We start from the raw sequence: 22,098 nt of genomic DNA, 5'->3' as shown, positions 1-22,098 counted from the left end.
CATTTTTTTTTTTATCAACAAAAAAAGAATTAAACGTAATAATATTGCCATTCCATGACAAATCACTTGGGAAGACCAATTAAACAAAATTGAAATAAAAAAAATGACAAACTAATAAACATAAATCATTAGAAAATAAAATATTATAATACTTATTCTATCTCATTCATTTTTTTTTTTCTTCTTTTTTTTGTTCAACAAATTATGCAATTGTTTGTTGCTTCATTTTCCTTTCAAATTCATCTACAACAATTTGCATAGATGATATGTGAAAACATTGAAAGTCAGAATGAATGATTTCCATATTTTTTCCTTCGACTATTATTATAATTATTAATTACTAATGAAAAAAAAAGAAAAATATCCTTATCTTCCTTCGAGGAAACGCTGCCCTACCTGTACAAATTTTCTTAATCACGATAATTATTAATAATTATTATTTAATTATAATTATCATTACATTATTTATAAATAATCATCGAATGTTTAGAAAAGTTATTACTTTTTCTTTAAATTCAATACGATGAAATGCTTCATTTGTTTGTTTTTTTTTTTTTAATACTGCAAGATTAAAAATTCTCGCGTCATCGGTAAGAAATTAATATAATATATATTGTTGAATTTAAATAAAAGCCATGATGATGGCTAATTATTGTATTTTTTTTTCTATTTTGTATTATTAATATTGTTGTTGTTGTTATTTGTTCAATTATATTAGGTTCAATTGTGTTAGAGCCTAATATAAAGGTAAATTTCAGCTTCCCTGATATGGCATTTGATCAGGAAGTGATGATGAATGATGATTTTGATGTGGACTTTGATGATGAAAATGTGAATTTGAACCATCTTGTGACATGTCATTAACAACTGATTGATCTTCATATTTTCCACGTTTAAAACGTCCATAAAGTGATGAATATGGTAAATTATAATGTATTGCTGCTTGATTTATTGACATGTGTCCCATTCTAAAATACAAAAAAGCAACAAATAAATAAATAAACAACTAAAAATACAATAATAACATTAAATATATATTATAAAATAAATAATTACTTGACAGCTTCAAGTGCTTCAGTCATAGAATCTTCACTCCATGGTGTTGGATTACTTCTACTTAATTCAATACCTTCTCTTTTACATCTTCCATATAATGTACCAGTTGGTATACCAAATTCAGTTGATGCACGTTGTACAGATGTTTGTCCAGATCTAATTGCTTCAAGTGCTCTATCTAAATCAGCTGGTGACCAAGTTGTTGGACTTGCATTAAATGGTGCTGCAAGACGTATACCTTCTCTTCTAGCAATTTTATATAATGTACTTGATGGTATACCATATGCTTTTGATGCTTTATTTGCTGATATTGAACCACTTCTTAATGCTTCTAATGCATTATTTAAACTTTCATCACTCCATGATTTTGTTGGTCCATCTTTTTTTGGTGTATCAATACCTAATCTATGTGCACGTTGCCATAATGTTGTTGATGGTATTCCAAATGTTGCTAAAAATTTAAAATAAAATATAGCATATTTATTTTATATATAATTAATTAATAAATAATAATTTTACCTGATGCTTTTGTTAAACTCATATCATGATTTCTTAATGCTTCTAATGCTGCATCCATATCTTCTTGTGTCCATGATTTTGATCCATGATGTCCAGAACCACTAGTATGCATACGAGAATTATTATCACCAGAATCTGAATGTACTGAACCAGATGGCATTAAACCTAATAATTCAGGTGTTATCATCATCATATTGTCACTATCAGTACCATGCTTTGAACTAACACTTGCACGATCAGACATATGACTATCAATATCAATTGTATCTGATGAATCCATTGTATGTAATGTTTCAAATTTTATTTTAACAGTATCACAATTTTGTATATCTATAAAAATTTACAAAAAATTAATAATACATATATATTATTTCAATTGTTATATTGTATATAGTTAAAAAATTTACCAGTCGAATGATGATCTGGATCACGCAAATGTGTCACGGTGGTACCAACAAGCGTTGCACTTGGTGGTGTTGGTTGTGTTTCAGGTGGTAAATCAACATCAGCTGGATCTGGATGATGATGGCCATAATGACCTAGCCCTGTGTGACAAAACATGTCACCTTTTTATTCCACGTGATAATTGTCTGTTCCTGGTATTTTATCAAACGTTGAGGTTCACCCCACACCTGAAGGTATTCCCACAATTTTTCTTTTCTTTTATTTTTTAATTTTTAAATATATAGCTATATTTCTTTGACTAATTTATTATTATGAATTTAATTACTTTTTATAATAAAAAATCTTTACAATATATACTTATTTAAATGAAATAGAAAAATTAGAAAGAAGCTATTTCAGGTGTAGGGTGAAATTGTCGGCTTACAGATTGGCTTACCGTTGTTATTGTTATTATTATTTTTTGTTGTGTTACCGTCGTTGGTATCTCGTTGGCAGGATTCCAAGACTACTGCTGCCTCGACACTACACTCTTCATCATCTGTCCTCTGCCAGTCACCACTACGATGATTCTGTAAATTGATATTTAATTTTATATAAATAATTATTTACATTTTATCATTAATTAATTTATAAATAATAGTTAAATAACCTCTTTATTTTCTCTAGTAAAATTAAAACTATTTGTATTGTCTTCTTCTTCTTCTTTATTATCTTCTTTAAATTTATCAAAAATTTTTAAATCACAAGTTGGTTTTGTTTCTAGTGTTGTACGTTGTCTTTTATATTTTGTATGATGACGTTTTAATTTTGTAAAATTTAATCTTGATGTAGCTAAAGAATCATGTGATGATTGTTGCTGTTGTTGTTGTGTTGATGTTGATGTTGGTAATGATGATGATGGTGGTGGTGGTGGTGGTGGTGGTGAACTTAGACTAACTGATGCTGAACCTTCTCTACTTTCAGGTACTTCACACAATCCTTTTATTTTTAATTGATCAGCTGTTTTTAGCAATGACTGTAACATTTAAAAAATATAAATAAAAAAACAAATCATTATTAATTTTTAAGACATTATTTCGATGGAAAAAAAGGGAAAGAGAAAGAAAGAGTAAAATAAAAAGATAGAAAAGTGATAAAACTCTTTGGATTTATGCGGAAGCCAACCAATGCTGCTGCTGCTGATGTTCTTTAATCAAGCCAGGGGTGGCACGATTAGGCGGGGTTGATTTTGAAGAAGGGGTTTGAATTTTCCACTGGGTGTAGTAACATTGGCAAAAGGGCAAAGAGGGTGATTGCATAGTGGTTGTTCGTAGGAGGTAAAATCACCTCTCCCCTCGTACAAAAATAAAGAGAGAAAATATTGTCGCGACCCCAGGAGCGTATCGACCATCTACTAACTACCCTCTCAATAATTATTTATATTTACATATATATTTTTTTTAATATTTAAAACCAACTATTTATTTATTAAAACTATTATTAATTGACATTTTTATTATTTTCATTAAACAATTAATTGTAAAAGCTTTTCTCTCTGGAATAGAAATATCATCATTTTAATTTTGTTAATTATATTTCATTATTTATGCAAAATTAATGATAAATTTTGATGATAAATAAATTTAAAATTTTTTCATCAATGATTTATGTATATAGCAATGAAAATTTTATTCATTTATGTGTATATTATTGAATCTGTGAAATAATATTGAGGGAGAGACCAGACGAGTGAGGGAGGAAATGCCACAGCCAGATAGTCTCCCAATTTCAATCAATACTTAGGGTTCAAGGGCATCGCCCGACCAATTAAATTTTCTAAATAATTATAAACAATTATTGTTAATTTAATAATTTTTAATTAAAAAAAATATATATATATAAATAATTTATCTTGTATTTTAAAATGTAAAAATACAAAAATCATTATTATAATAATGATGAAATAAAATAAAAATAAGTCAAGTCAAGTTGAGATGTACAATAAGAAATAGATACTGATGGTGAAAATCCAACAGGTGAAAATCTGTGAATAGACAAGGATAAGGAAAATGGTTTTTTAAATTGTGGTGTGAGTTGAATATAAAAAGTAAAATAAAAATAAGATAAAAAGTAAAGATGCAGTAATACATATATAAAAAGAAAAAAGAAGAGAAAAAGGAAGAAGAATAAATAGGTGGGATGTGAAGTTTATATATTTTTCACAAAGTATTGTATGTGTGACTTGAATGTGAATCACACGTATGAAAGAAATGTTGTGTTAAGAAAAAAGGCAATAGGAATGTGAAGAAAATTGTGTGGAATTGTGTTACGAATGTGGTGTTATAACGGAATTGATAATGTAACGGACACAAGCGTTTTCTTGTAGTACCCAACTACTACAAACTTTTTTTTTTATTTTTTATTTTTATTATTTTTATTCATCTTTCTCTTTCAGCTACTTCTACTATATGTTGCACATTGAATATCATGATGATAGTTTTGCTGAATGGTGTAACTACTCCACGTGTTCATTCAATTTATTTTACAATTATTATTATTTTTATTTTTTATTTTTTTTTTTGGACTATTATTGTTCAAATTTAATTACCATTTGATGATTAGGAAAATTGATTGATTGATCAATGTGCAAAAAGTAAATGTTTACAAATTTGGTATAGAAAAAAAAGAAAGGGCTTTAATGTTCATGTAAAATTTGCATTTTTGTATCAGACATTTCTGAGGGCTCTCATAAAAGTCACTTCCTCGGCACGAGAGAAAAAAAATGTTAAAAATTCAACTGCAACTGGAGAGAGCACGTCTCTCCTTTTGTGGATATGCATATGAGGTATAATATAATAATTTTAAACATTCAACTAGAACACCATATCAACATTCAATAAAACAGCCAATAAATTATTGTTGAAATTTTTAATTTAACAATTTAATTGATAAAATATTTTTCTACAAATAAAAATACCTTCGCAGCAGATTTTATTTAGAATTTTACTTAAGACAAATTTTGTTTTACTAGTTGAAAAAAATACTACCACTAAAAACGAGACGATGTTATATTTAAAAAAAAAAAAATCTCACCTGATGTGCTTTAGTTGACAAATATAATTCGAGGGGTGAATACGACAGGTAAGAAAGGAGACACTGAAAAACCCACAAATACACTTGTCACATACGGAAACAAAATAAAAGCAGAAAAGAAAAATAGAAAAACATACAGACACACTTAGCTGCTCCAAAAAAAAAAAAAGAAAAAAAAGTGATAAGTTGACCAAGGGTAGTAGTAAAAGTTTACTGATGGTGAAAGGTAAAAGAAAAGTAAAAATAAAACAAAAAAATAAATAATAGTAAGTAAAGGCGTCGCGACGCGTTGTTACCTACTCTCTCTCTTCTTCTCGTGTTGCAGTTGCATCCAGTCGCACGTGCGAAGGCGCCAACACTCAAATAAGTAATTCGTTAAAAATAATAAATTTAAACATAACAATAAAATTCACTCACTCCAAAAAAAAAACATTAAAAAACTAATGAAATAATCAAAATGACAATTAATCAAAAAAGCTAAATTTACTCAATGATTTTTTAGGGGTAAAAAAAAAGGGGATGATTGTATAAAATTGAATAAAAAAAAAAAAATAAAACAAGTTTCTATTTTGTTATCCGGATGTGTATATATATAAAATAATTATTTGACAAACGAGGGAGGACACAGACTGCGATGTGTGTATCGAAGACCAACGAAAGTGAAATGGCATTCGTTGATGCTGCTGTGCAGTTAAACCGTAGGGATAAAAAAATTTTTTTGGATGAGGACGCCGAGAGAGAGATGATGGCGTTGGTGGCGGCGCGGCACCGGCAGCAACACAACGACGTCGACGACGACCGCGATGAAGAAGACGACGACGACGACGGCGATGACGATAGAGAGCCCCAACGCAAAATACTCATATACATGTATATAAATCAAAGAGGAAAGAGAGAGAATAAAATTTGCCAATGAAGAATAGACGAGGATATAGACAAGTAATAGTGAGATAAACAGAGAGAAGATTAAAATACACATACAGACATGCAAGAGACAGACTTAAATCTGTTTTATATGCGAATTATAATAGGGGATAAAAGAGAGGGAGGAGTATTTGGTGGTAGACGAGGCGCGGCAATTTTGTTGGAGTAAAGAGAGGAACAGGGAAAATACGATATGATAAAGACAAGTTACGATTGTGAGGCGCGAGACGAGGTGAGACGTAAAGAGATGATAAAATTACCAATGAGTGAGAGAGGGTAAGGAAAGTGGTCCAGTGATGCTATGTGGTCGACAAAGAGGGATTTATCTATTGGAACGTGAATTATCATGGGGAAAATAAAAGAGAGAAAAATTGTGTTTTGGAGCCAACACTCTAACTCACATTATGTATAGTATGTTTGGACCTGTCTACATCTACTATTCAAGTATTCAGTATTCTCATTTCTCTCTCATCTCACTACTTTGGCCTTCTACCATATTCATCCCATCAACCAATATTTCTCTCTTAATCTTTTTTTTTTTATTTTTAATATTTATTTATTTAATTATTTAATTTAAAATATATATTTTAAGGGAAATGTAAAAATTCAATTTCATTTTTTTTTTTACTACTACTTGTTTGTATCGATTTTATTTTAGTTACTTGGATGCTGAATGCTGAATATTGTAGCAATTTTAAAAACTCAAAGTTTAGTTGAATAGTAGGTAGACAAGATTTTAGAAAGAGGCATGACAATTTTTTTTTTGTTCTTTACAGGAGGGGAAAGCTGGTGCAGAGTTTGCGCCGGACAAAGGGAAGCTGATGCTGCGGCTCCAGTCATCTTTGTCGTTTATACACACACATTTACATATATCCATACATATATATGTAGGTAAGCACGAGATGCGCTTGCAGAATCTCCGTATGGTACAGTCAAATCAAAAAATCAACTAAAACTTGCAAAAATTTCAAAAAAAAAAAAAAATTCAATTAAAATGTTTTTCTTTTTTTTTTTTTTCATTAATAAAAATTAATTTCCAACATGAATGGTATTTAAAAAAAAAAGTATAGGTATTAATTATTATTTTAAATTAAAAAAATATAAATTTTTTAAATTCGATGAGAGACAAAATGGTTCGTGTCTGGAGCACTAAACACAGAAGAGATTGAAAAAAAATTAAATAGAAAAAAAAAAAAAAATCACAAGATGTAGTCTCAGGTTGTATGTATATGTGATTGTACATGAGGGGTCCACAGTGTGAGGTGAGTTCAAGGTCTTGGGAACGGTACCCCCCAGTATGCGCTTTGCTTTCCCTTCTTTTTTTTTTTTTCTTCATTTGGCTCTCCCCCTTATCACCCACCTTGTCCATAATCAACATCATCAACATTAGCAACAACTATGCTACTATAAACTCTTTTTTTTCCTCTTGTCTCTCCTCTCTTTCCTCCCTCTCTCTCTCTCTCTGCTATTTGTATTATTATTATTTTATACTTGTTGTTTCAAGTGTATTTACAAAATACAAGTACCTGAAGCAGGTGTCCGAGTTTCACTGGCGCAAGGAAAGGATTCAGAATGGGGTCATCAACAACTGAGACATTATTATATCCTCGTTATATAGTTTTTATTTTCTTTTCTGTTGTGACCGTTACATTCTTCTATATGATATATCAATTGACATTTCCTTTTCACTTATTTTCTCGCTTTTTTTTTCTTTTTTTTTGGAGTAAATTTACAAGAGTTGAATTGCAAGATATTTTAAAAAATTTTATGAAAAGAATATTGTAATTTTGTAGTTATTCAGCAGAGCCAAAAACCATGGGTCAAAACGGTTTAGAGAAAGAGGTCATTTGCAAATTTTTATGTACTAGCTGCTCGATGACCCGATTTTCTATCCATGTGTGAATGAAATGACGATAAAGGTAGAAATGTAAGGCGAATATTTGGATATAAGAAAATCGAAAAAAATAAAAAAAGCCATTTCGATAAATTTGTTCTTTTTCGATAAAAGAGCATTGTGATATTTTTTTTTTTCAACTATGTTAGCTATGGTTTCAGTGGAGAACAATATATACATTCTCTTTTTTGAATATTTATTTCCTTTCAACTCTTGCAATATTTTCAAGGTTGAATTATCAAAAAATTATCATCATATAAAATAACATAAGAAATAATGAATTTTCAACATTAGAAAAAATAGTATCAATCAAACTATTATTATTTTTATGAACGATAAAAGTTGGCTTGATATTTCTCTTGTGTATACATAAATTTATTTATCGATTGTTTAGCTGTGAGACTGTGTATTTGTGTGAGGGGCCTGAAAGAGGATACGGGTATATATGCAAGAGGCCAACACCTAGCACCACCACCACCACCAAGATCATCATCATCAACATGATCATCACCACCATCATCATCATCGAGAATACAACGAAACAAAATCCTACCCTTTAATTTATTTATTTATTTATTTATCTTTTTTATTTATTTATAATTAAATATTATTTTCTTTTTTCACAAGACAGTAGTAGTTAATAAAATTTTATATATACATTCAAAAAAAATATATATATGTATATTATAAACGATGCCAACGACTTCGACTTTGGGCTCAACGACACGACAAGTGTATAGATAACTGTATGCAGATATAGCTTTACAAAGACCATCACACGGAAATATTCAATCATCACAAGTACGATAAAACCAATGTACAGATAGTCAAATGAAAATAAAAAAAAAATCAATGCTATTATGGACGAAGGGAGAGAGAGAGAATATAAATTTTAAAATTAATAAAAATAAAATTTAACAATCAACACACGAAATATATTTCGAAAGAAATATCAAACTATTACTATTATTATTTCGATTGAAGAAATAAAAATTTTTAAATACTTTTTTTTTTTTTTTTTTGTTAATCAAGGGGATGTTTTAATTAATATTTTTTATTTTATTTTTTTTTTAATGAAATTAGTTGAGAGATGATGGCTGAATTGAGAGCCCCTGTTATGTGTGTGTGTGTGTGTGTGTTAGGGAGAGAGTGAGGCAATGCCGATTCGAAACACAAGCACCCATCGGAGAGGAGAAAGAGGAGGAGGATGAGGAGGCATATAGCCAGAGCAAACCAGAGTAGCCTGATTGCCGAACAATGCGTCCTAACGAGATGGGGGTCGAAGACTGTCCTTTTATTGATTTCAAGCGTTCGTGAGCATTTGTACATGTATATTTTTTAATTCTAAAAAATATATATATATCAAGTGCAAAAGTCATCCACCATACATATCTATCTATCAAGTCAACTACTCATTTTTTTATAATAATATATAATTAAAAAAAAAAATAGTATAGCCAAGTTACAATAGCAGTATTTTTTTTTTTGATCAAATTATATTGAGAAAAAAAAATTTAATATTAAATATTTTAATATAAAAATTAACAACAATTACTGACCTTATTTTAACTCTTTTTTTTTTTGATGATTTTCAAATATTTGAATCAGTCGTAGTCTCTTTTGTCACGTTTTTCGTAAACAAAAAAAAAAAAACCTTAAATACTATTATCAGATAAAAAAATATCAAATAGTTATTTTAACTAAATAAAAAAAAATAAACAATAAAAATTGATTTAATAATAAAATTTATGTCTAGTAATTTATCACATTAATTGTTGGAGTATAATTTTTTTTTTTTAACAAACGATGAATCAAGCATGTCTAACCTCTTCAAAACAATTTCCACAAGAATATAAAATACAAGTAAAATGAAAAAAAAAAAAAAAAAAAGAATTCCGGTTGTAAGCGTCTTTAATATATGTACTTCACTTTTAAAAATATATAAAACTGTTATTAAATATACATTGACAGATGGTAGATAAAAAAAAATATAGTTTAATTTAATTAACAAAAAATGAGTGATTATTTAACTTTTAACACTAAAATTACCAAATTTACGAGGCAAAATTGTGTGGAACGCGGTAGACTATTGAAAATTCAGAGAACCAACAGATGCACACACACATGTATATACAATATTCTCGTGTGTGTGTTAAACACAATGAAAAAAAAAATAAAAAACAAAATTTTAGTTTAAAAACGTGAGGTAAAAGACATCTTGCGGATGAGCAATGAAGCTTTATCAACCATCGGTAAAGAAGAGCGTTTACCTTACTGACAAAGTAATTGCCATTTTTATTTTGGCGGGTTATTTTGAATGTTGATACTTTTGAAATAAAGCGAAATGCAATTATGATTGGTGGATAAATGGGTACATCGTTAACAGGGAGAGCGTGACGATTATGAATACATAAAATATAAATAAATAATAAATGAAAATAAGGAGGGGGATATTAAGAAAGAATATCCGGTTGAATGGGCTAGATTTCTCCTCTTACCTGTAGTTCCGCCTGTGACACATCAATTTCACCCTTGTAGACAAATTCAATGATGAATTTTAAATCATTAAAACACACATCTTGTGGCATTATTATTGTTGGATGTTTACAAGGATTTGATAATAGTAGTTTTTTAAAATATGAACTACAAGCTGATAAAACAACCTAAAAAAAACAATAATTTATATTAATTTAAAATTATTATTTCATGTTTAAAGCTATTTTTGTTTTTTCATTAATTTTTTTTTTTTATAAATTATATTATGTAACGTCATAAGTGTATGCATTTTTTATTCTTTTTATTTCTGATAAGAAGATCTGTTTGCACACGCGAGATAATATTAAAAAAAAATTTTATTTTATTTTTTTTATTATTCAGTAAATTGTTATCAATATTATTTTTTTCCTTGATATAATTTCTTTTTTATTTTTTTTTTTTATAAATGGAAAAAAACAAAGATTATTTAATAATTAATTGATTCATTAATCAAAAAAAAAGAAAAAAGGTCAATACAGATGCAGAATGATAGACGACGTCAATTGATGTTATTTATTATTAACATTGAAATGATAAAAATAAAAAAATGGAAAATTAAATATGCGGGAAAACTAGTCTACCTTGTGCGCTTTTAATGATGCTTCATTGCAGGCCAGGGTGACATCAACAAAGGCCTCAGTTTGCAACAGCTGATGGAATACAGATGTCATATTTGACTGGTAGTTGTTCCAGCGTAGGCAGTAATGCTGCCCCGCCATTACTCCGCTGTAATTGCAAAAAAAAAAAAAATACTAATTACTAAATTTTAAATATTTTAAATATTTAATATAGCCGATAATGTAGAAAATTTTTATGACATAAAAGCTCATCGGTCGGAGCTTTTCTTTGTATATATAATTTTAAAAGCAGCTTTTCTAATTTTCCGACAGATGAATTATTAAATTATACAAAATAATAATTAGTAATTTATATTAATTAATTAATTAAAAATATCAATTTTAATAATGAAAAAAAAAAGCTGCTTTTGCAAGTATTTTTAAGTTTTAGTGGCTTTTAGAAATTCGGGCGTTGGTTTGTTTAATTTAAATGTTTTTTATATTTTTTTTTTATCTGTTTCTATCCATTTAATTTATTGTAACAGACTTTACCTTATCTATTCGTATATTTATATAAATATTTTTTTTTATCAGGTGCTTAGATGCCTTGATGATAACAAAAATATATATATATTTTTTTTTTCATTTCATTTATATATTTATTCTTCTAAGCTTTATTTTTCATGTTTAAAAATCATGATTTTATTATATTTAATTTCAGTAAATTATATAAAAAATTTAGTGAAATGTTAAAAATTATTTTTAAATCAACTGAATATTTTATTGAGTTTTGTGTCAGATCAATTAAATTATTCAAGCGAGACTTGATATCATTCTCGCAGTTATTCGTATCCATTTCTTTGTTGGTTTTTCTTCTTGGTGATTATTATTTTTTTTTTTTTTTAGAATAATGTGACAGTTAAAATTGGGCCAACCACGTCATATAATTTTTTTTTTTCTGATTATTATCATAAAAGTATAATCAATTTTTTTTTTTTCAAATATTATTTTTAAAAATGATTTATCAAGGTATTGACAAAACACGATTTATCAAAGAAAGAAAAAAAAAAAAAAAACATTTAATGATTATACTTACATATATTTAAAAAATATATATTTTTAAAAGATAATGATTTTTTGTAAAATAATTTTAATATACAAAAAATATATTTCTGTACATCCCTCTTGAGAATTTTCATTATATTCATCACTTTCTCTTTATGAGAGATCAGTATATACAAGCAGTAATAGTAATGATTTTTCCATATGAATTTTTCCTTCTTGAATTTCGTAGATTTCTCCTTTGAATTTTATTTCTAACATAAAATAAATATGTACATATGTGGTTGTAAATAAACGACTACTATCAACACAAATACACGTACAAAAATAAGATCCATTTTCTTTTTCTTTAAGTTTGTCCGTTACCTCATCCCCTCATCACATTTTGCCTCTTTTTCTTTATCTTTTATCCACATGTATTTTTCTTTTTGAAAATTTTTTTTTCCTCTTTCCCTCTCTCTTGAACGTATTTTTATCTGTCTATGGATTTTGTTGATTGCAAGTGTTGTTGTAACTTGTAAGTGAGCTCAACATATATAAATTTCAAGAATTTTCTTTTAGCTTTTTCCATACAGTTACCATTTGGTCTTGCAACATCGTGTCCCTTTCCCATCAACTATAAAAAGACGCTATTTTCTCTTGGCCGCTTTTTTTTTTTTTCCTCATGATATCTCTTTCCTTTTTTTTCCTCTCTCTTTGCTATATACTCAACACTCTCTCAGCTATATCCATCTATTCCCCTTTCTTTATATTTATTTTTTATGATTTTTTTTATATACACCAACCATTTCTTGCTTCTTTCCGTCTACCTTTGTCATCGTCTCCCTCTTTGCCCTCGACCTCACCTTTATTTTCTTTGCTTTCTTTCTTTCTTTCTCCTCATATAACCTAACTGCAAATTTTTAAAAAAATTCTTTTTCTTCTTTTCAAACCCCACTCACCCGTTTTTTTTATTATTTTTATTATTATTTTTTCTTTATTTTTACGTCTCGGATAGAGTTCTTTTTGCCCCCTCTATACATCCTTTTCTTTGGGTTTCTTTTTCCTCTTGGAAATTTCCGAGGCCATGGATTTTTTTTTACTCATTTTTTTTTTTTTTTTATTATTTTCTTATTCTTCTTCTTCACTTCATTTTTGAACAATCTTTAACCATCCTCTTTCACTATCATGTATTTTTTTTTTCATTATCTTTTTTCTATACCAACTCTGTTTTTATCGTAATTTTTTTTTATTCCTCTGGTTTTACTGTCTCTCCTCTGTATTTCAACTTCATCTCTGTCGTTGACTTTAACGTTCTTTCAGTATTATCGACGTTTTTGCCTTACTTTCCTCACTCTTTTACCCTCTTCTTGCAGAAAGACACTGCAGAGAGAAGAAAACAACAGAGAATTTTATTTTTTTTTAAACAAAAAAAAAAGTTAGAAAGTCTTTGTTGGCGATATACTTTTTATTTTGTAGTTTCTAGTTGGATTATTTATAATTTTCTTTTTGAAATAATTTGTTATTTCATTTTGGAGTAAAATTAATTTATGATTACATAATTTTTTCTTCTTATCATATTTGAAACTCAATGAGTTCAACTATAGTCTTATCTTTATCTCGTTTCAATTTTTTGAAAATCATTTAAATTCTAGTAAAATATTTTATAAAATTTTTTCTATATATATGTAGATATTGATTTTGCAAACGATAGAAATAGAAATAAAAAAAAAAAATAGTCGACATTTTTTGTTCTTATATGTTTGGTGTGTGTGTGGGTCTTATCGACCCTTGGGTTATTTTTTTTTTTTGCTTTTCTCTTCCCCTTGGTGTATATGTAAGTAAAGAATAAAGATAGTGAGGTGAAATGTATGAAAAGAAAGAGAACAAACACGCACACGTTTGTTGGCAAGACCATGGAGACGTGAAATAAGAAAAGGTATAAAGAAAAATAATAATAATAATGCAATGAGACCAATGTTTTTGCAGTTAGCAACTTGAATTGGTCAAAGGGGTTGAAAAAAGAATTTTAATTAATTTAAAATTTCAATTATAAAATGTCATTTGTAGATAATTTTAAAAAAGTTATATATTTTACAAGTTTTAATTTTGTTTTTCGAAATTTTTCTAGTTATTTTATATAAATTTTTATATTTCAATAAAATATTTTTATATTTTTCTTTTCGAACAAGTAGTATTTCGTTTTATATATTTATTTTTCTTATTTATAAAACGAATGGTATGTACTACATGTGGAGTAGAAACATCACGATCGATAGAAAAACATTACGAAAAAAATAAAATATATATAAAATAAATTTTTTTCTTTTTAATAAAGAAAATATAGTACAGAAAAATATATAAAAAAAATAGTAAATAGTTGAATTAAAAAATAAAAAATATATATTTTCATCGAAATTATTTGCTGTATATTTTTTTCATTTTATTATACATTAAAACATATAAAATTTCTACCGTAAGCTTGTAATATAACAGTACTTAATTCTCTGCATCATATGCCCTTCATACAATTCTTCCTCTTTCACTTTGTAAAACCTTTTCGTCATTCCTTCATCGCATCACGACGTCATCATCTCGGTTACCTTGTTTCTACTCCCTTCCCTCTGTCCACCGGTAAATTTACAAGAAAAAAAAAGAAAAAAAAATTTACGCAACTCATCTAATTTTTATTTAATGACAATTTGTCTTTGTATGATTATTATTTTATATAAAATCATGGGTGGGTTAGGATTGACAATGTATAAAATATATGCAAGGGTCGAAAAGCAACCCACCTCGTCATCACCCTTGTGCCCGAGAAAATCATCATACAAGGGAAAAAAACGAGTATGATAATATAAAAAATATATGCGTGTATGTGTGTTGATAAAAAATATATATAGAAGATGATGTGTATGTACTATGTAAGGGTTGATTTTGGAAGGGTAAAGCCTAGTGCTCAAGGTCGCGCTTGGTCGAACTTAGAAATGTCAATTTTTTTTATTACGACATGTATATATGACAAGAGAGTAAAACAAAACCCAATGAATAAATCAGGGATGACAAATATTTGTCTATTTAAATTTTCCTCAAAATCATATCGTCAAAATTTTTTTTTTAAAAATATATCATTTTGTCATTGAATTTAAGTGCTGATGGACATTTTCAGCTGAATAGATCAGTTGAGGTACCAAGCAATTTGTCGAATAAATTTCATAACCAATTCTATGTCAAAAAATGTAGGATTCAATTATTAATTTATATTTTTTTTTTTTGCCATCATCCCACCTCGTTCAATGTGTATGGATGGCACATATATATGAATAAAAATAATAATAATACATATATACCTGTATAAAAATAAAAATCAACAAGAAGAAACGAGCTGTGCAAGAAAAACATGAATTTCTAGTCTGGTATATATAAAAGTTGAAGGAAAAAGCTGTGCAGAATGAGAAAGATAAAAGAAAAATAAAAAAAAAAAGATGAGTAAAAAAGAAAAAAGGGTGGAAATGGGTTCTCTCACAAGGGCAGCTCATACTCGAGGAAAAAAAAAAAAAGATAAAGATAAAGAAGACGAAGAAGAAAAAAGAGAATAAAAATTGGTAGCAGGGGAAAAAGGGGAGTGGAGGGTTGTGGGTAAGGGAAAAAATACAAAAAAAATATATATAAAAATAAAAGGGAGTTGCGAAGGAAGAAACGAATGAGGATAAGAGTTTCTTTGTATTGGTGGTATACATAGGGATGAAAAAAATATATATGAAAATAAAATAAAAATAGACATAGATAGATAAAGAGAAAGAGAGAGAGAGGTGGATGATAGGATGTTGGGGGGAAATGAGAGAGAAAAGACAGATGGCTACCTATGAACAATATATGAAACTCGAGATAAGGGAGGAAAAAATAATAAAAAAAAAAAAGCTGCATGATCACAAGTAGTTTTAGAAAAAATATAAAAATAATTTTTTTCATTTCGAAAATTATTTATCAATGTGAGAATTGCGGTGTGGAATAACGGAATATGAAAATGTGATGTGTCAGTGGTGAAGAAGAAGAAGGCCATGTAGATGACTATCCTCTTTTTTTTTATTTATTTTATCATTTTTTTCATTTTTTTCTTGGTCTTGTTCACCATCAGCTAAACAGGATGTGGGTGGCGGGTGAAAGGCAAAATGAAAAATTGCCAATTTTATGAAAATACTGTCTGCATACAATGCATTACATTTTTTTTTTTTTTTTTCATACAATCAACATTATAATTGAGATTAAGTTGAAAAAAAAGAAAATTATAATAATTGATTTTTTTTTTTGCCTATTTCAGGTATCTTTTTATGCTGAATGTAATGTATACTATAGATGTCATGGATTTGTGTGTGATAAAATGAGAGAGAAAAATAATAAAAAAAAAAATTGAACAGACTGGAGATAAAAGTGTAGGATGATACGAGAAATGAGAAGGGGGATTCTGTGAGAGATGAGAAGAACCAGCATAAAATGTGCGGGTACAAAGGACAATAAGAAAATGACAAAGACTCGGAAAAAATAATAAAAAAAAAAAAAGCTATATATTCCAATTGAAGAAGCAAAAGTAGAAGAAAAAAAAATTATATAATTTTTCATTTTTTTTTTGCTAGTAAAATATTTTATTGGCGATGAAAATATATTTTTTTTCTTGTAAATTTCTGGGTCACTTTCGTTTGAAATATTTTTAATTTTTTTTAATTGAATTATTTATATATTTCAAATCAGATATTAAATATATACTTGATGTTGAGAAAAAAAGGAAAAATTATTATCTTATCGCAGGTATTTATACTGTTGTTTTTTGTTGATGTATTTTATCTGAATTTGTCGGTAGAAAAAATAGAAAATTAGTATTTTCACATTGTTAAAAATAGTAAAAATGATAAAATATAGTTTCACAAGATGTAATAGAGAAAATAAATATATAATAAAACAAGACGAGGTGAGTGAGCAAGGCCAAGTGAGAAGAAACAGTAAAATTGTGGAGAATGTGTTTGTTGTTGGGGGATTGGGGTGGCCTAGATTCAACATCAAGACCTGCTTTCTAGGCAGCATTTCTCTTTATCACTGCAAGAGAACGGCATCCCACTGGTCTCTGTGAATTCATACGTGTGCAATTTTTTTTTTTTTTATCCAACTCAACAAAAAAAAAAAAATAATAATTTTTTTGCTGATTTTTTATCTTGTGTGCAAGAAATAAAATAAAGAACAAGAAAATAAAACGAAAAAAAAATAATAATATTATTAATAAACAACAAAAAGAAATAAAAATTTAAAATAATATTTAAATTTTCTATTGATAAAAACAACCCTTAAATTAATTACAATACTTTTATGTTTATAAAATGAATTTAATTTAATTATAGCTTATTTTTTTTGAGAAGATTTAAATCGCTAAAATAATAATTCAAATTTAGCGCGTCAAATGTCCTCGTCAACAGACCCGTTATGTATATCTATGTATATATATATATGTCTATGTATGTACCAAAACAAATCCATGCTCGAACTAGCTGTCAAACGAACTGCCGATTATTATTGTTTGGCGCGTTATTATTTTTTTTTTATATTTCAACAAGTTTTACAAAACAATTAACAAACAATTAATAATTATTAACGTAAAATTTATACTAGTATAGTTTTAAATATATATTTTTTATTATTTCGTACCTTACCATGACCCTCGAGAAGAGTCAGCACGAGGAAAAAAAAAAATTAAAGTTGAAGACACGTCTAGTAGAAAAAGAAGTAGTATTAAAATCCTCAGGCACTTTCAAGGCCCTCCTCACAATCAAATTATTTTTTGTTTTTGTTTATCTCTTCCTTTTATTATACATATATTTGTTTTTCAGTGTCTATTTTTATTATCATTTAAATTATCAAATAAACACAAAATCACTCCAAAAAAATAATTTAAATTTTTTCAATAAAAATAATTCAATTTTTCATTTGATATCACTGTCAATATTAAACCATGTCATCACAATATCGTCACCTTGATTTTATCAAGTACAAAATGATAAATAATAATAAATTAATTAACAAATAATCATTAAAAAAAAAGCCTTAATAGTACAAATTTTTTCACAACAAAAAATTTATTATTTCTTTGGTAATTTGTATGAAGAATTGATAACTAAATAAATAATAATAATAATAAATAAATTACGCGGGATTTTTTTTTTGACTTTTTTTTTTTTATTTAGATATTTAATAATAATAATAATATGGAAAAAAGCAGTGTGCACACGCGACGCGATACGAGCGTCGAGTGTTGATGTACTGGCTGCAGTATCAGCTTTGAGGAGAGGAAAGATACGAGAGTGTACAAGAGAAAGATAGAGTTGCGCGCAGAGAAAAAAAAAATAAATAAAAAAAATATTATTCTCTCTTTCTCTCTCTTTTATTTGTATGTGTATTTACATTTGTATGTCGAGTCGACGCAGCCGGTCGCAGTACGATTAGACGATTTTCTCTTGAAATTCTCTTCCTCTCTACTTGTGCCATAAACAAGAATAAGGCTCTCACTTCCCGGCTTTCCACTTCTTCTTCTTCTTCTTCTTTTTCATCATATTCTTTTTTCATTTTTTCTCTTGTTCTTCTTCTTCATGCTTGCTTGCCGGCTTTCCAAACAAAAAAAAAAAAATTGTAAATGCGCGCTTGCACTAAAATTCTACGTCTTTCCCTCCTAATAATTCTCATTGACCAATTAAAAAATAGAATTTTATTTTTTTGTCGTATCATTATTTATCAAGAACCTGTGTCTTAATTTTAAATATAATTACCTAAAAATATTATCAAATATTTTTTAAATTAATAATATTAATTTTATATTTATTATGAAAAATAATTATTAAATTTTTATTAAAAGTAAATGATTTATTTAATTTTTAAGACAATTTTTTTTGTCTATTAATACAGGGTTTTTTTTTTTATTGTTACGTTACTGGAAAAAAATTATAGCGCACTGAAATAAGTGGGAATGCGCAGTAACGAATTTATGACAATCAGCGCCGCGTCGCCCCACTCGTTATGGCTCTTCTGTTCTAGTGGTTTTGTGGGCACATTTCTTGTTCGATCGTTACAACAGCCATTGTGTTATAAAAAAGTGATCGACTCGGGTTAGTTTTATAAAACTAACCATTTTTTCAAGTTGGAGAAAATATATATATTTAGTTAAAAATTTAGTACTTGTGATAATTGTTATTGATTGTGTGCCAACTTAGGTGAGTAATTAATAATTATGTTAATTTATAAAACATGATAATTGATTATTGATTTAATATTTATGTGTCGCATCATGTGTGGTTAAGAAAATTTGTGTACGTGCTTAATGGCGTGATTGCGGCGGTAGTGTGGCGTCCCTTCTCTATTTAGTTTTTCATCAATTTTTCAATTTTAATATTTTTTTTTTCAATTTTCATTTAATAGTGATTCAATTTTACAATTATTTGTGATTATTTTGTGATTATTATTTTTTTTTTTTTTTCTAAAATTATTGTCACTGTGTATATGTGCAAGTTGTCCTAGTTTTTCCCCGCTTTTTTTTTTTTGCCAAAAATTTTCGCCATTTTGTTCTGATGAGACCACATAAGCCGCCATTACTGTACTACCTAAATCATGCGTACTTAGAATTTCCATACAATACTCGTTTAATAATTCATCAATAATAATACTCAATTAAAATTAAAAATTCATCAATCAATATTTTAATTATTTGGTAAAAATTTAAAAATATTTTTAAATAAATTAATAAATAATTAATAAACCGGTAAAAAAGTTTTTTTAAATAAATAAAAATACCAAAAGTTTATAATTTTATTTACGTATAAATATATAACAACTATTTTTAATAATAATTCATCATGAAAACTCAAATTTCCATAAAAAGCTGTAAAATAGAAAAAAAAAAACAAATTGTTCTAATTTTTTTTTTTTTTCATCTTTTTTTTATTTCCCATTGGAGAGGGGCGGTAAACCAAGTAGAGTTGAGAAGCAACCGTTGCGCTGGCTTCGTTAGTTGTCGGGTGTATTCGTTGGCATGTAAAAATTCCAAGAGGGGGTGAAGAGAAACGTTCATACGTTTGCCATTGTCGTGAAGGGCAGCGCTCTAGGCGCACACGTTTTTTTTTTTTTTCTCACAAAAGCTTTTTTGTGTGGGGTGTTGTACTGTTATTATTATCATTATTATTTGTTTTTATATATATAAAAAAAAAAAAAAGAATTAAGATTGTTATTTAATTTGTGATAATAAATTGTCGTTATCAACACGTCATACCTGGTGAGTTTATTGAACTATAATATCTCGAAAAATAAAAAAATACTTGATTTAATTAATTATCAAGATAATGTTTTGTAATTAAAATGAACAAATTATTTACAATTATTATTCAATATTTATATTTTTATTGATTATTACAATATAACGGGAATTAATTATTTATTTTTATTTTTGATAATTGAGTAGAGTTTTTTTTTTTTTTTTTATGAAGTAGCTTTCCCAGGCTTTTCGCCATCTTGCCCGGGCACGACCCTGTTCGCGGCCATGTTGGGTGCCCCCGTTGTCGCGGTTTCCAGGGAAGTTGCACGGCGGCAAGAAGAGAATTGCCTGAAGCGGTGCGAGGGGATCAAGTCCTCAAAAGCCATCGCCTGGGCTTTCGTTATAATATTATTATATATTAAACACAATGATAATAGACTAGATGAGAGAAAGAAAGAAAGAGTATGCGCGTGCGCGCCTTTTTACACTTTTCATCTTGATTACTCCGTTTTCTCTTATTCCCCTCTTGTCATCAACATCATTATCATTATTATATACATTTTTTTCTTGACTACGTAGTTCATGTTATAATATTATTAACCAAGATGTATTATTAATTATTATCTGTCAATAATGTATTTATTTATTTTTTTTTTTTGTTTATAACATTACCAGTTTCTCGTGTGATGCAACTCATGAATTTTCAAAGACATAATCATAATACAAATACGAGTTATGCAATAAGATTTTTATTTTTTTTTTAAGCCGTAAAATTGTTATTACTTTGCTAAATTTTTGATTATTGTCAATTTATTTATTGCTGAGTTTACGGCGCATATTGATTAATTGATTAATTTGGATTGTCTGGAATTTTTCTATTTGACCTATTTTTTTTTTCTTGAAAATATCATTAAATATTTTTTTCTATTATTAATATTTATTTGTCTATTAACTTGATAAATAAATTAACTTAAAAAAAATTAAATTTTGTATTTAAAGGTTAAAAAAAAATTACTCCAAAATTAAAATCATTGTTCACACCGGCATTGTTCAATAATTTATTATTGAATAATATGCGCAGATGTCGTTTATGAAAAATAATCAAGTACGCATGCGCAGTGCTTAAGCGTCCTCCCGCATCATCCCCACTTTATTACCATCGTTATTACCGTTAGGAGGACACGCACAAAGGAAAAAGACCAGACTATCCAGACGCGCTTGCATCATACAGCCATTTTGGAAGCTTGGTCCTCATAATTCGGAGCTTTTTTTTGTACAAACATTAATATACATACCTATAATATAGCTTGTCGCGTCGTTATAATTATTTAATTAAAATTTTATTATTATTATATTAACAACTCGTTAATCATCATCATCGACTCATAAAAAACGTAAATAAATAAACAGCACACACATGCTTTGCGATACATAATAAAAATTATACAATATTAAATTAATTAAATAATTAATTGAACTTTTTTATTTATTGTTTTGTTTATTTTGTTATTTGCAGTAAAGAAAAACAACATTAAATATGGAGGACGATCAGCAGTTCTGCTTGAGGTGGAACAATCATCAAAGTACTCTTATTCAAAATTTTGACACACTCCTTGAGAGTGGCACATTGGTTGATTGCACTCTTGCAGCGGAGGGGAAATATCTTAAAGCCCACAAAGTTGTCCTCTCCGCGTGCAGTCCATACTTTGAGGTGAGTTATTTTTTTAATAATCAAAATTATTAAAACTAAATACTCTATTTGTTGTAAATAAAAAAAAAATAAACAAGATTGCTCAAGTATTGGAAATAAT

General features: G+C 27.7%; 2 protein-coding genes across 51 annotated transcripts in view; one reads left to right on the top strand and one right to left on the bottom strand.

The window, feature by feature from the left end:
• Positions 1–46: 46 nt before the first annotated feature.
• LOC122852792 (uncharacterized protein DDB_G0284459) lies at positions 47–18,313 on the bottom strand. Its single transcript, XM_044152802.1, has 9 exons — positions 17,698–18,313; positions 10,987–11,131; positions 10,369–10,533; positions 2,630–2,995; positions 2,417–2,549; positions 1,983–2,141; positions 1,576–1,905; positions 1,057–1,507; positions 47–968 (listed from the first exon to the last, which is right to left on the bottom strand). The coding sequence occupies exons 1-9, from the start codon at positions 17,703–17,705 to the stop codon at positions 755–757; spliced, it is 1,971 nt and encodes a 656-aa protein (XP_044008737.1). The 5' UTR covers positions 17,706–18,313; the 3' UTR covers positions 47–754.
• Positions 18,314–19,070: 757 nt separating this feature from the next.
• LOC122852798 (longitudinals lacking protein, isoforms A/B/D/L) overlaps positions 19,071–22,098 on the top strand; it is a 66,712-nt gene continuing 63,684 nt past the window's right edge. For 29 of the 50 annotated variants that reach the window (XM_044152848.1, XM_044152854.1, XM_044152846.1 and 26 more), the window contains exons 1-2: positions 19,071–19,253; positions 21,804–21,998. In XM_044152848.1, the coding sequence (XP_044008783.1) occupies positions 21,825–21,998 (174 nt within the window). In that variant the 5' untranslated portion in view covers positions 19,071–19,253; positions 21,804–21,824. Of the gene's footprint in view, positions 19,254–20,102; positions 20,309–21,450; positions 21,682–21,803; positions 21,999–22,098 lie in introns of those variants that run through there. The other 21 variants (XM_044152856.1, XM_044152817.1, XM_044152828.1 and 18 more) reach the window with 2 other exon arrangements.

This window comes from Aphidius gifuensis, linkage group LG3, assembly GCF_014905175.1.
Source record: "Aphidius gifuensis isolate YNYX2018 linkage group LG3, ASM1490517v1, whole genome shotgun sequence".
NCBI lineage: Eukaryota > Metazoa > Arthropoda > Insecta > Hymenoptera > Braconidae > Aphidius > Aphidius gifuensis.
The sequence above is the reverse complement of the archived record's forward strand: the minus strand, read 5'-3'. Positions and strand labels throughout refer to the sequence as shown.

Coding starts and splice junctions, on each gene's coding strand:
- LOC122852792 (XM_044152802.1), bottom strand. Junction 10,534..10,986: donor CATCATTAAAAGCGCACAAG/GTAGACTAGTTT, acceptor TGTTTTTTTTAG/GTTGTTTTATCAGCTTGTAG. Junction 1,906..1,982: donor TCCAGATCATCATTCGACTG/GTAAATTTTTTA, acceptor AAATTTTTATAG/ATATACAAAATTGTGATACT.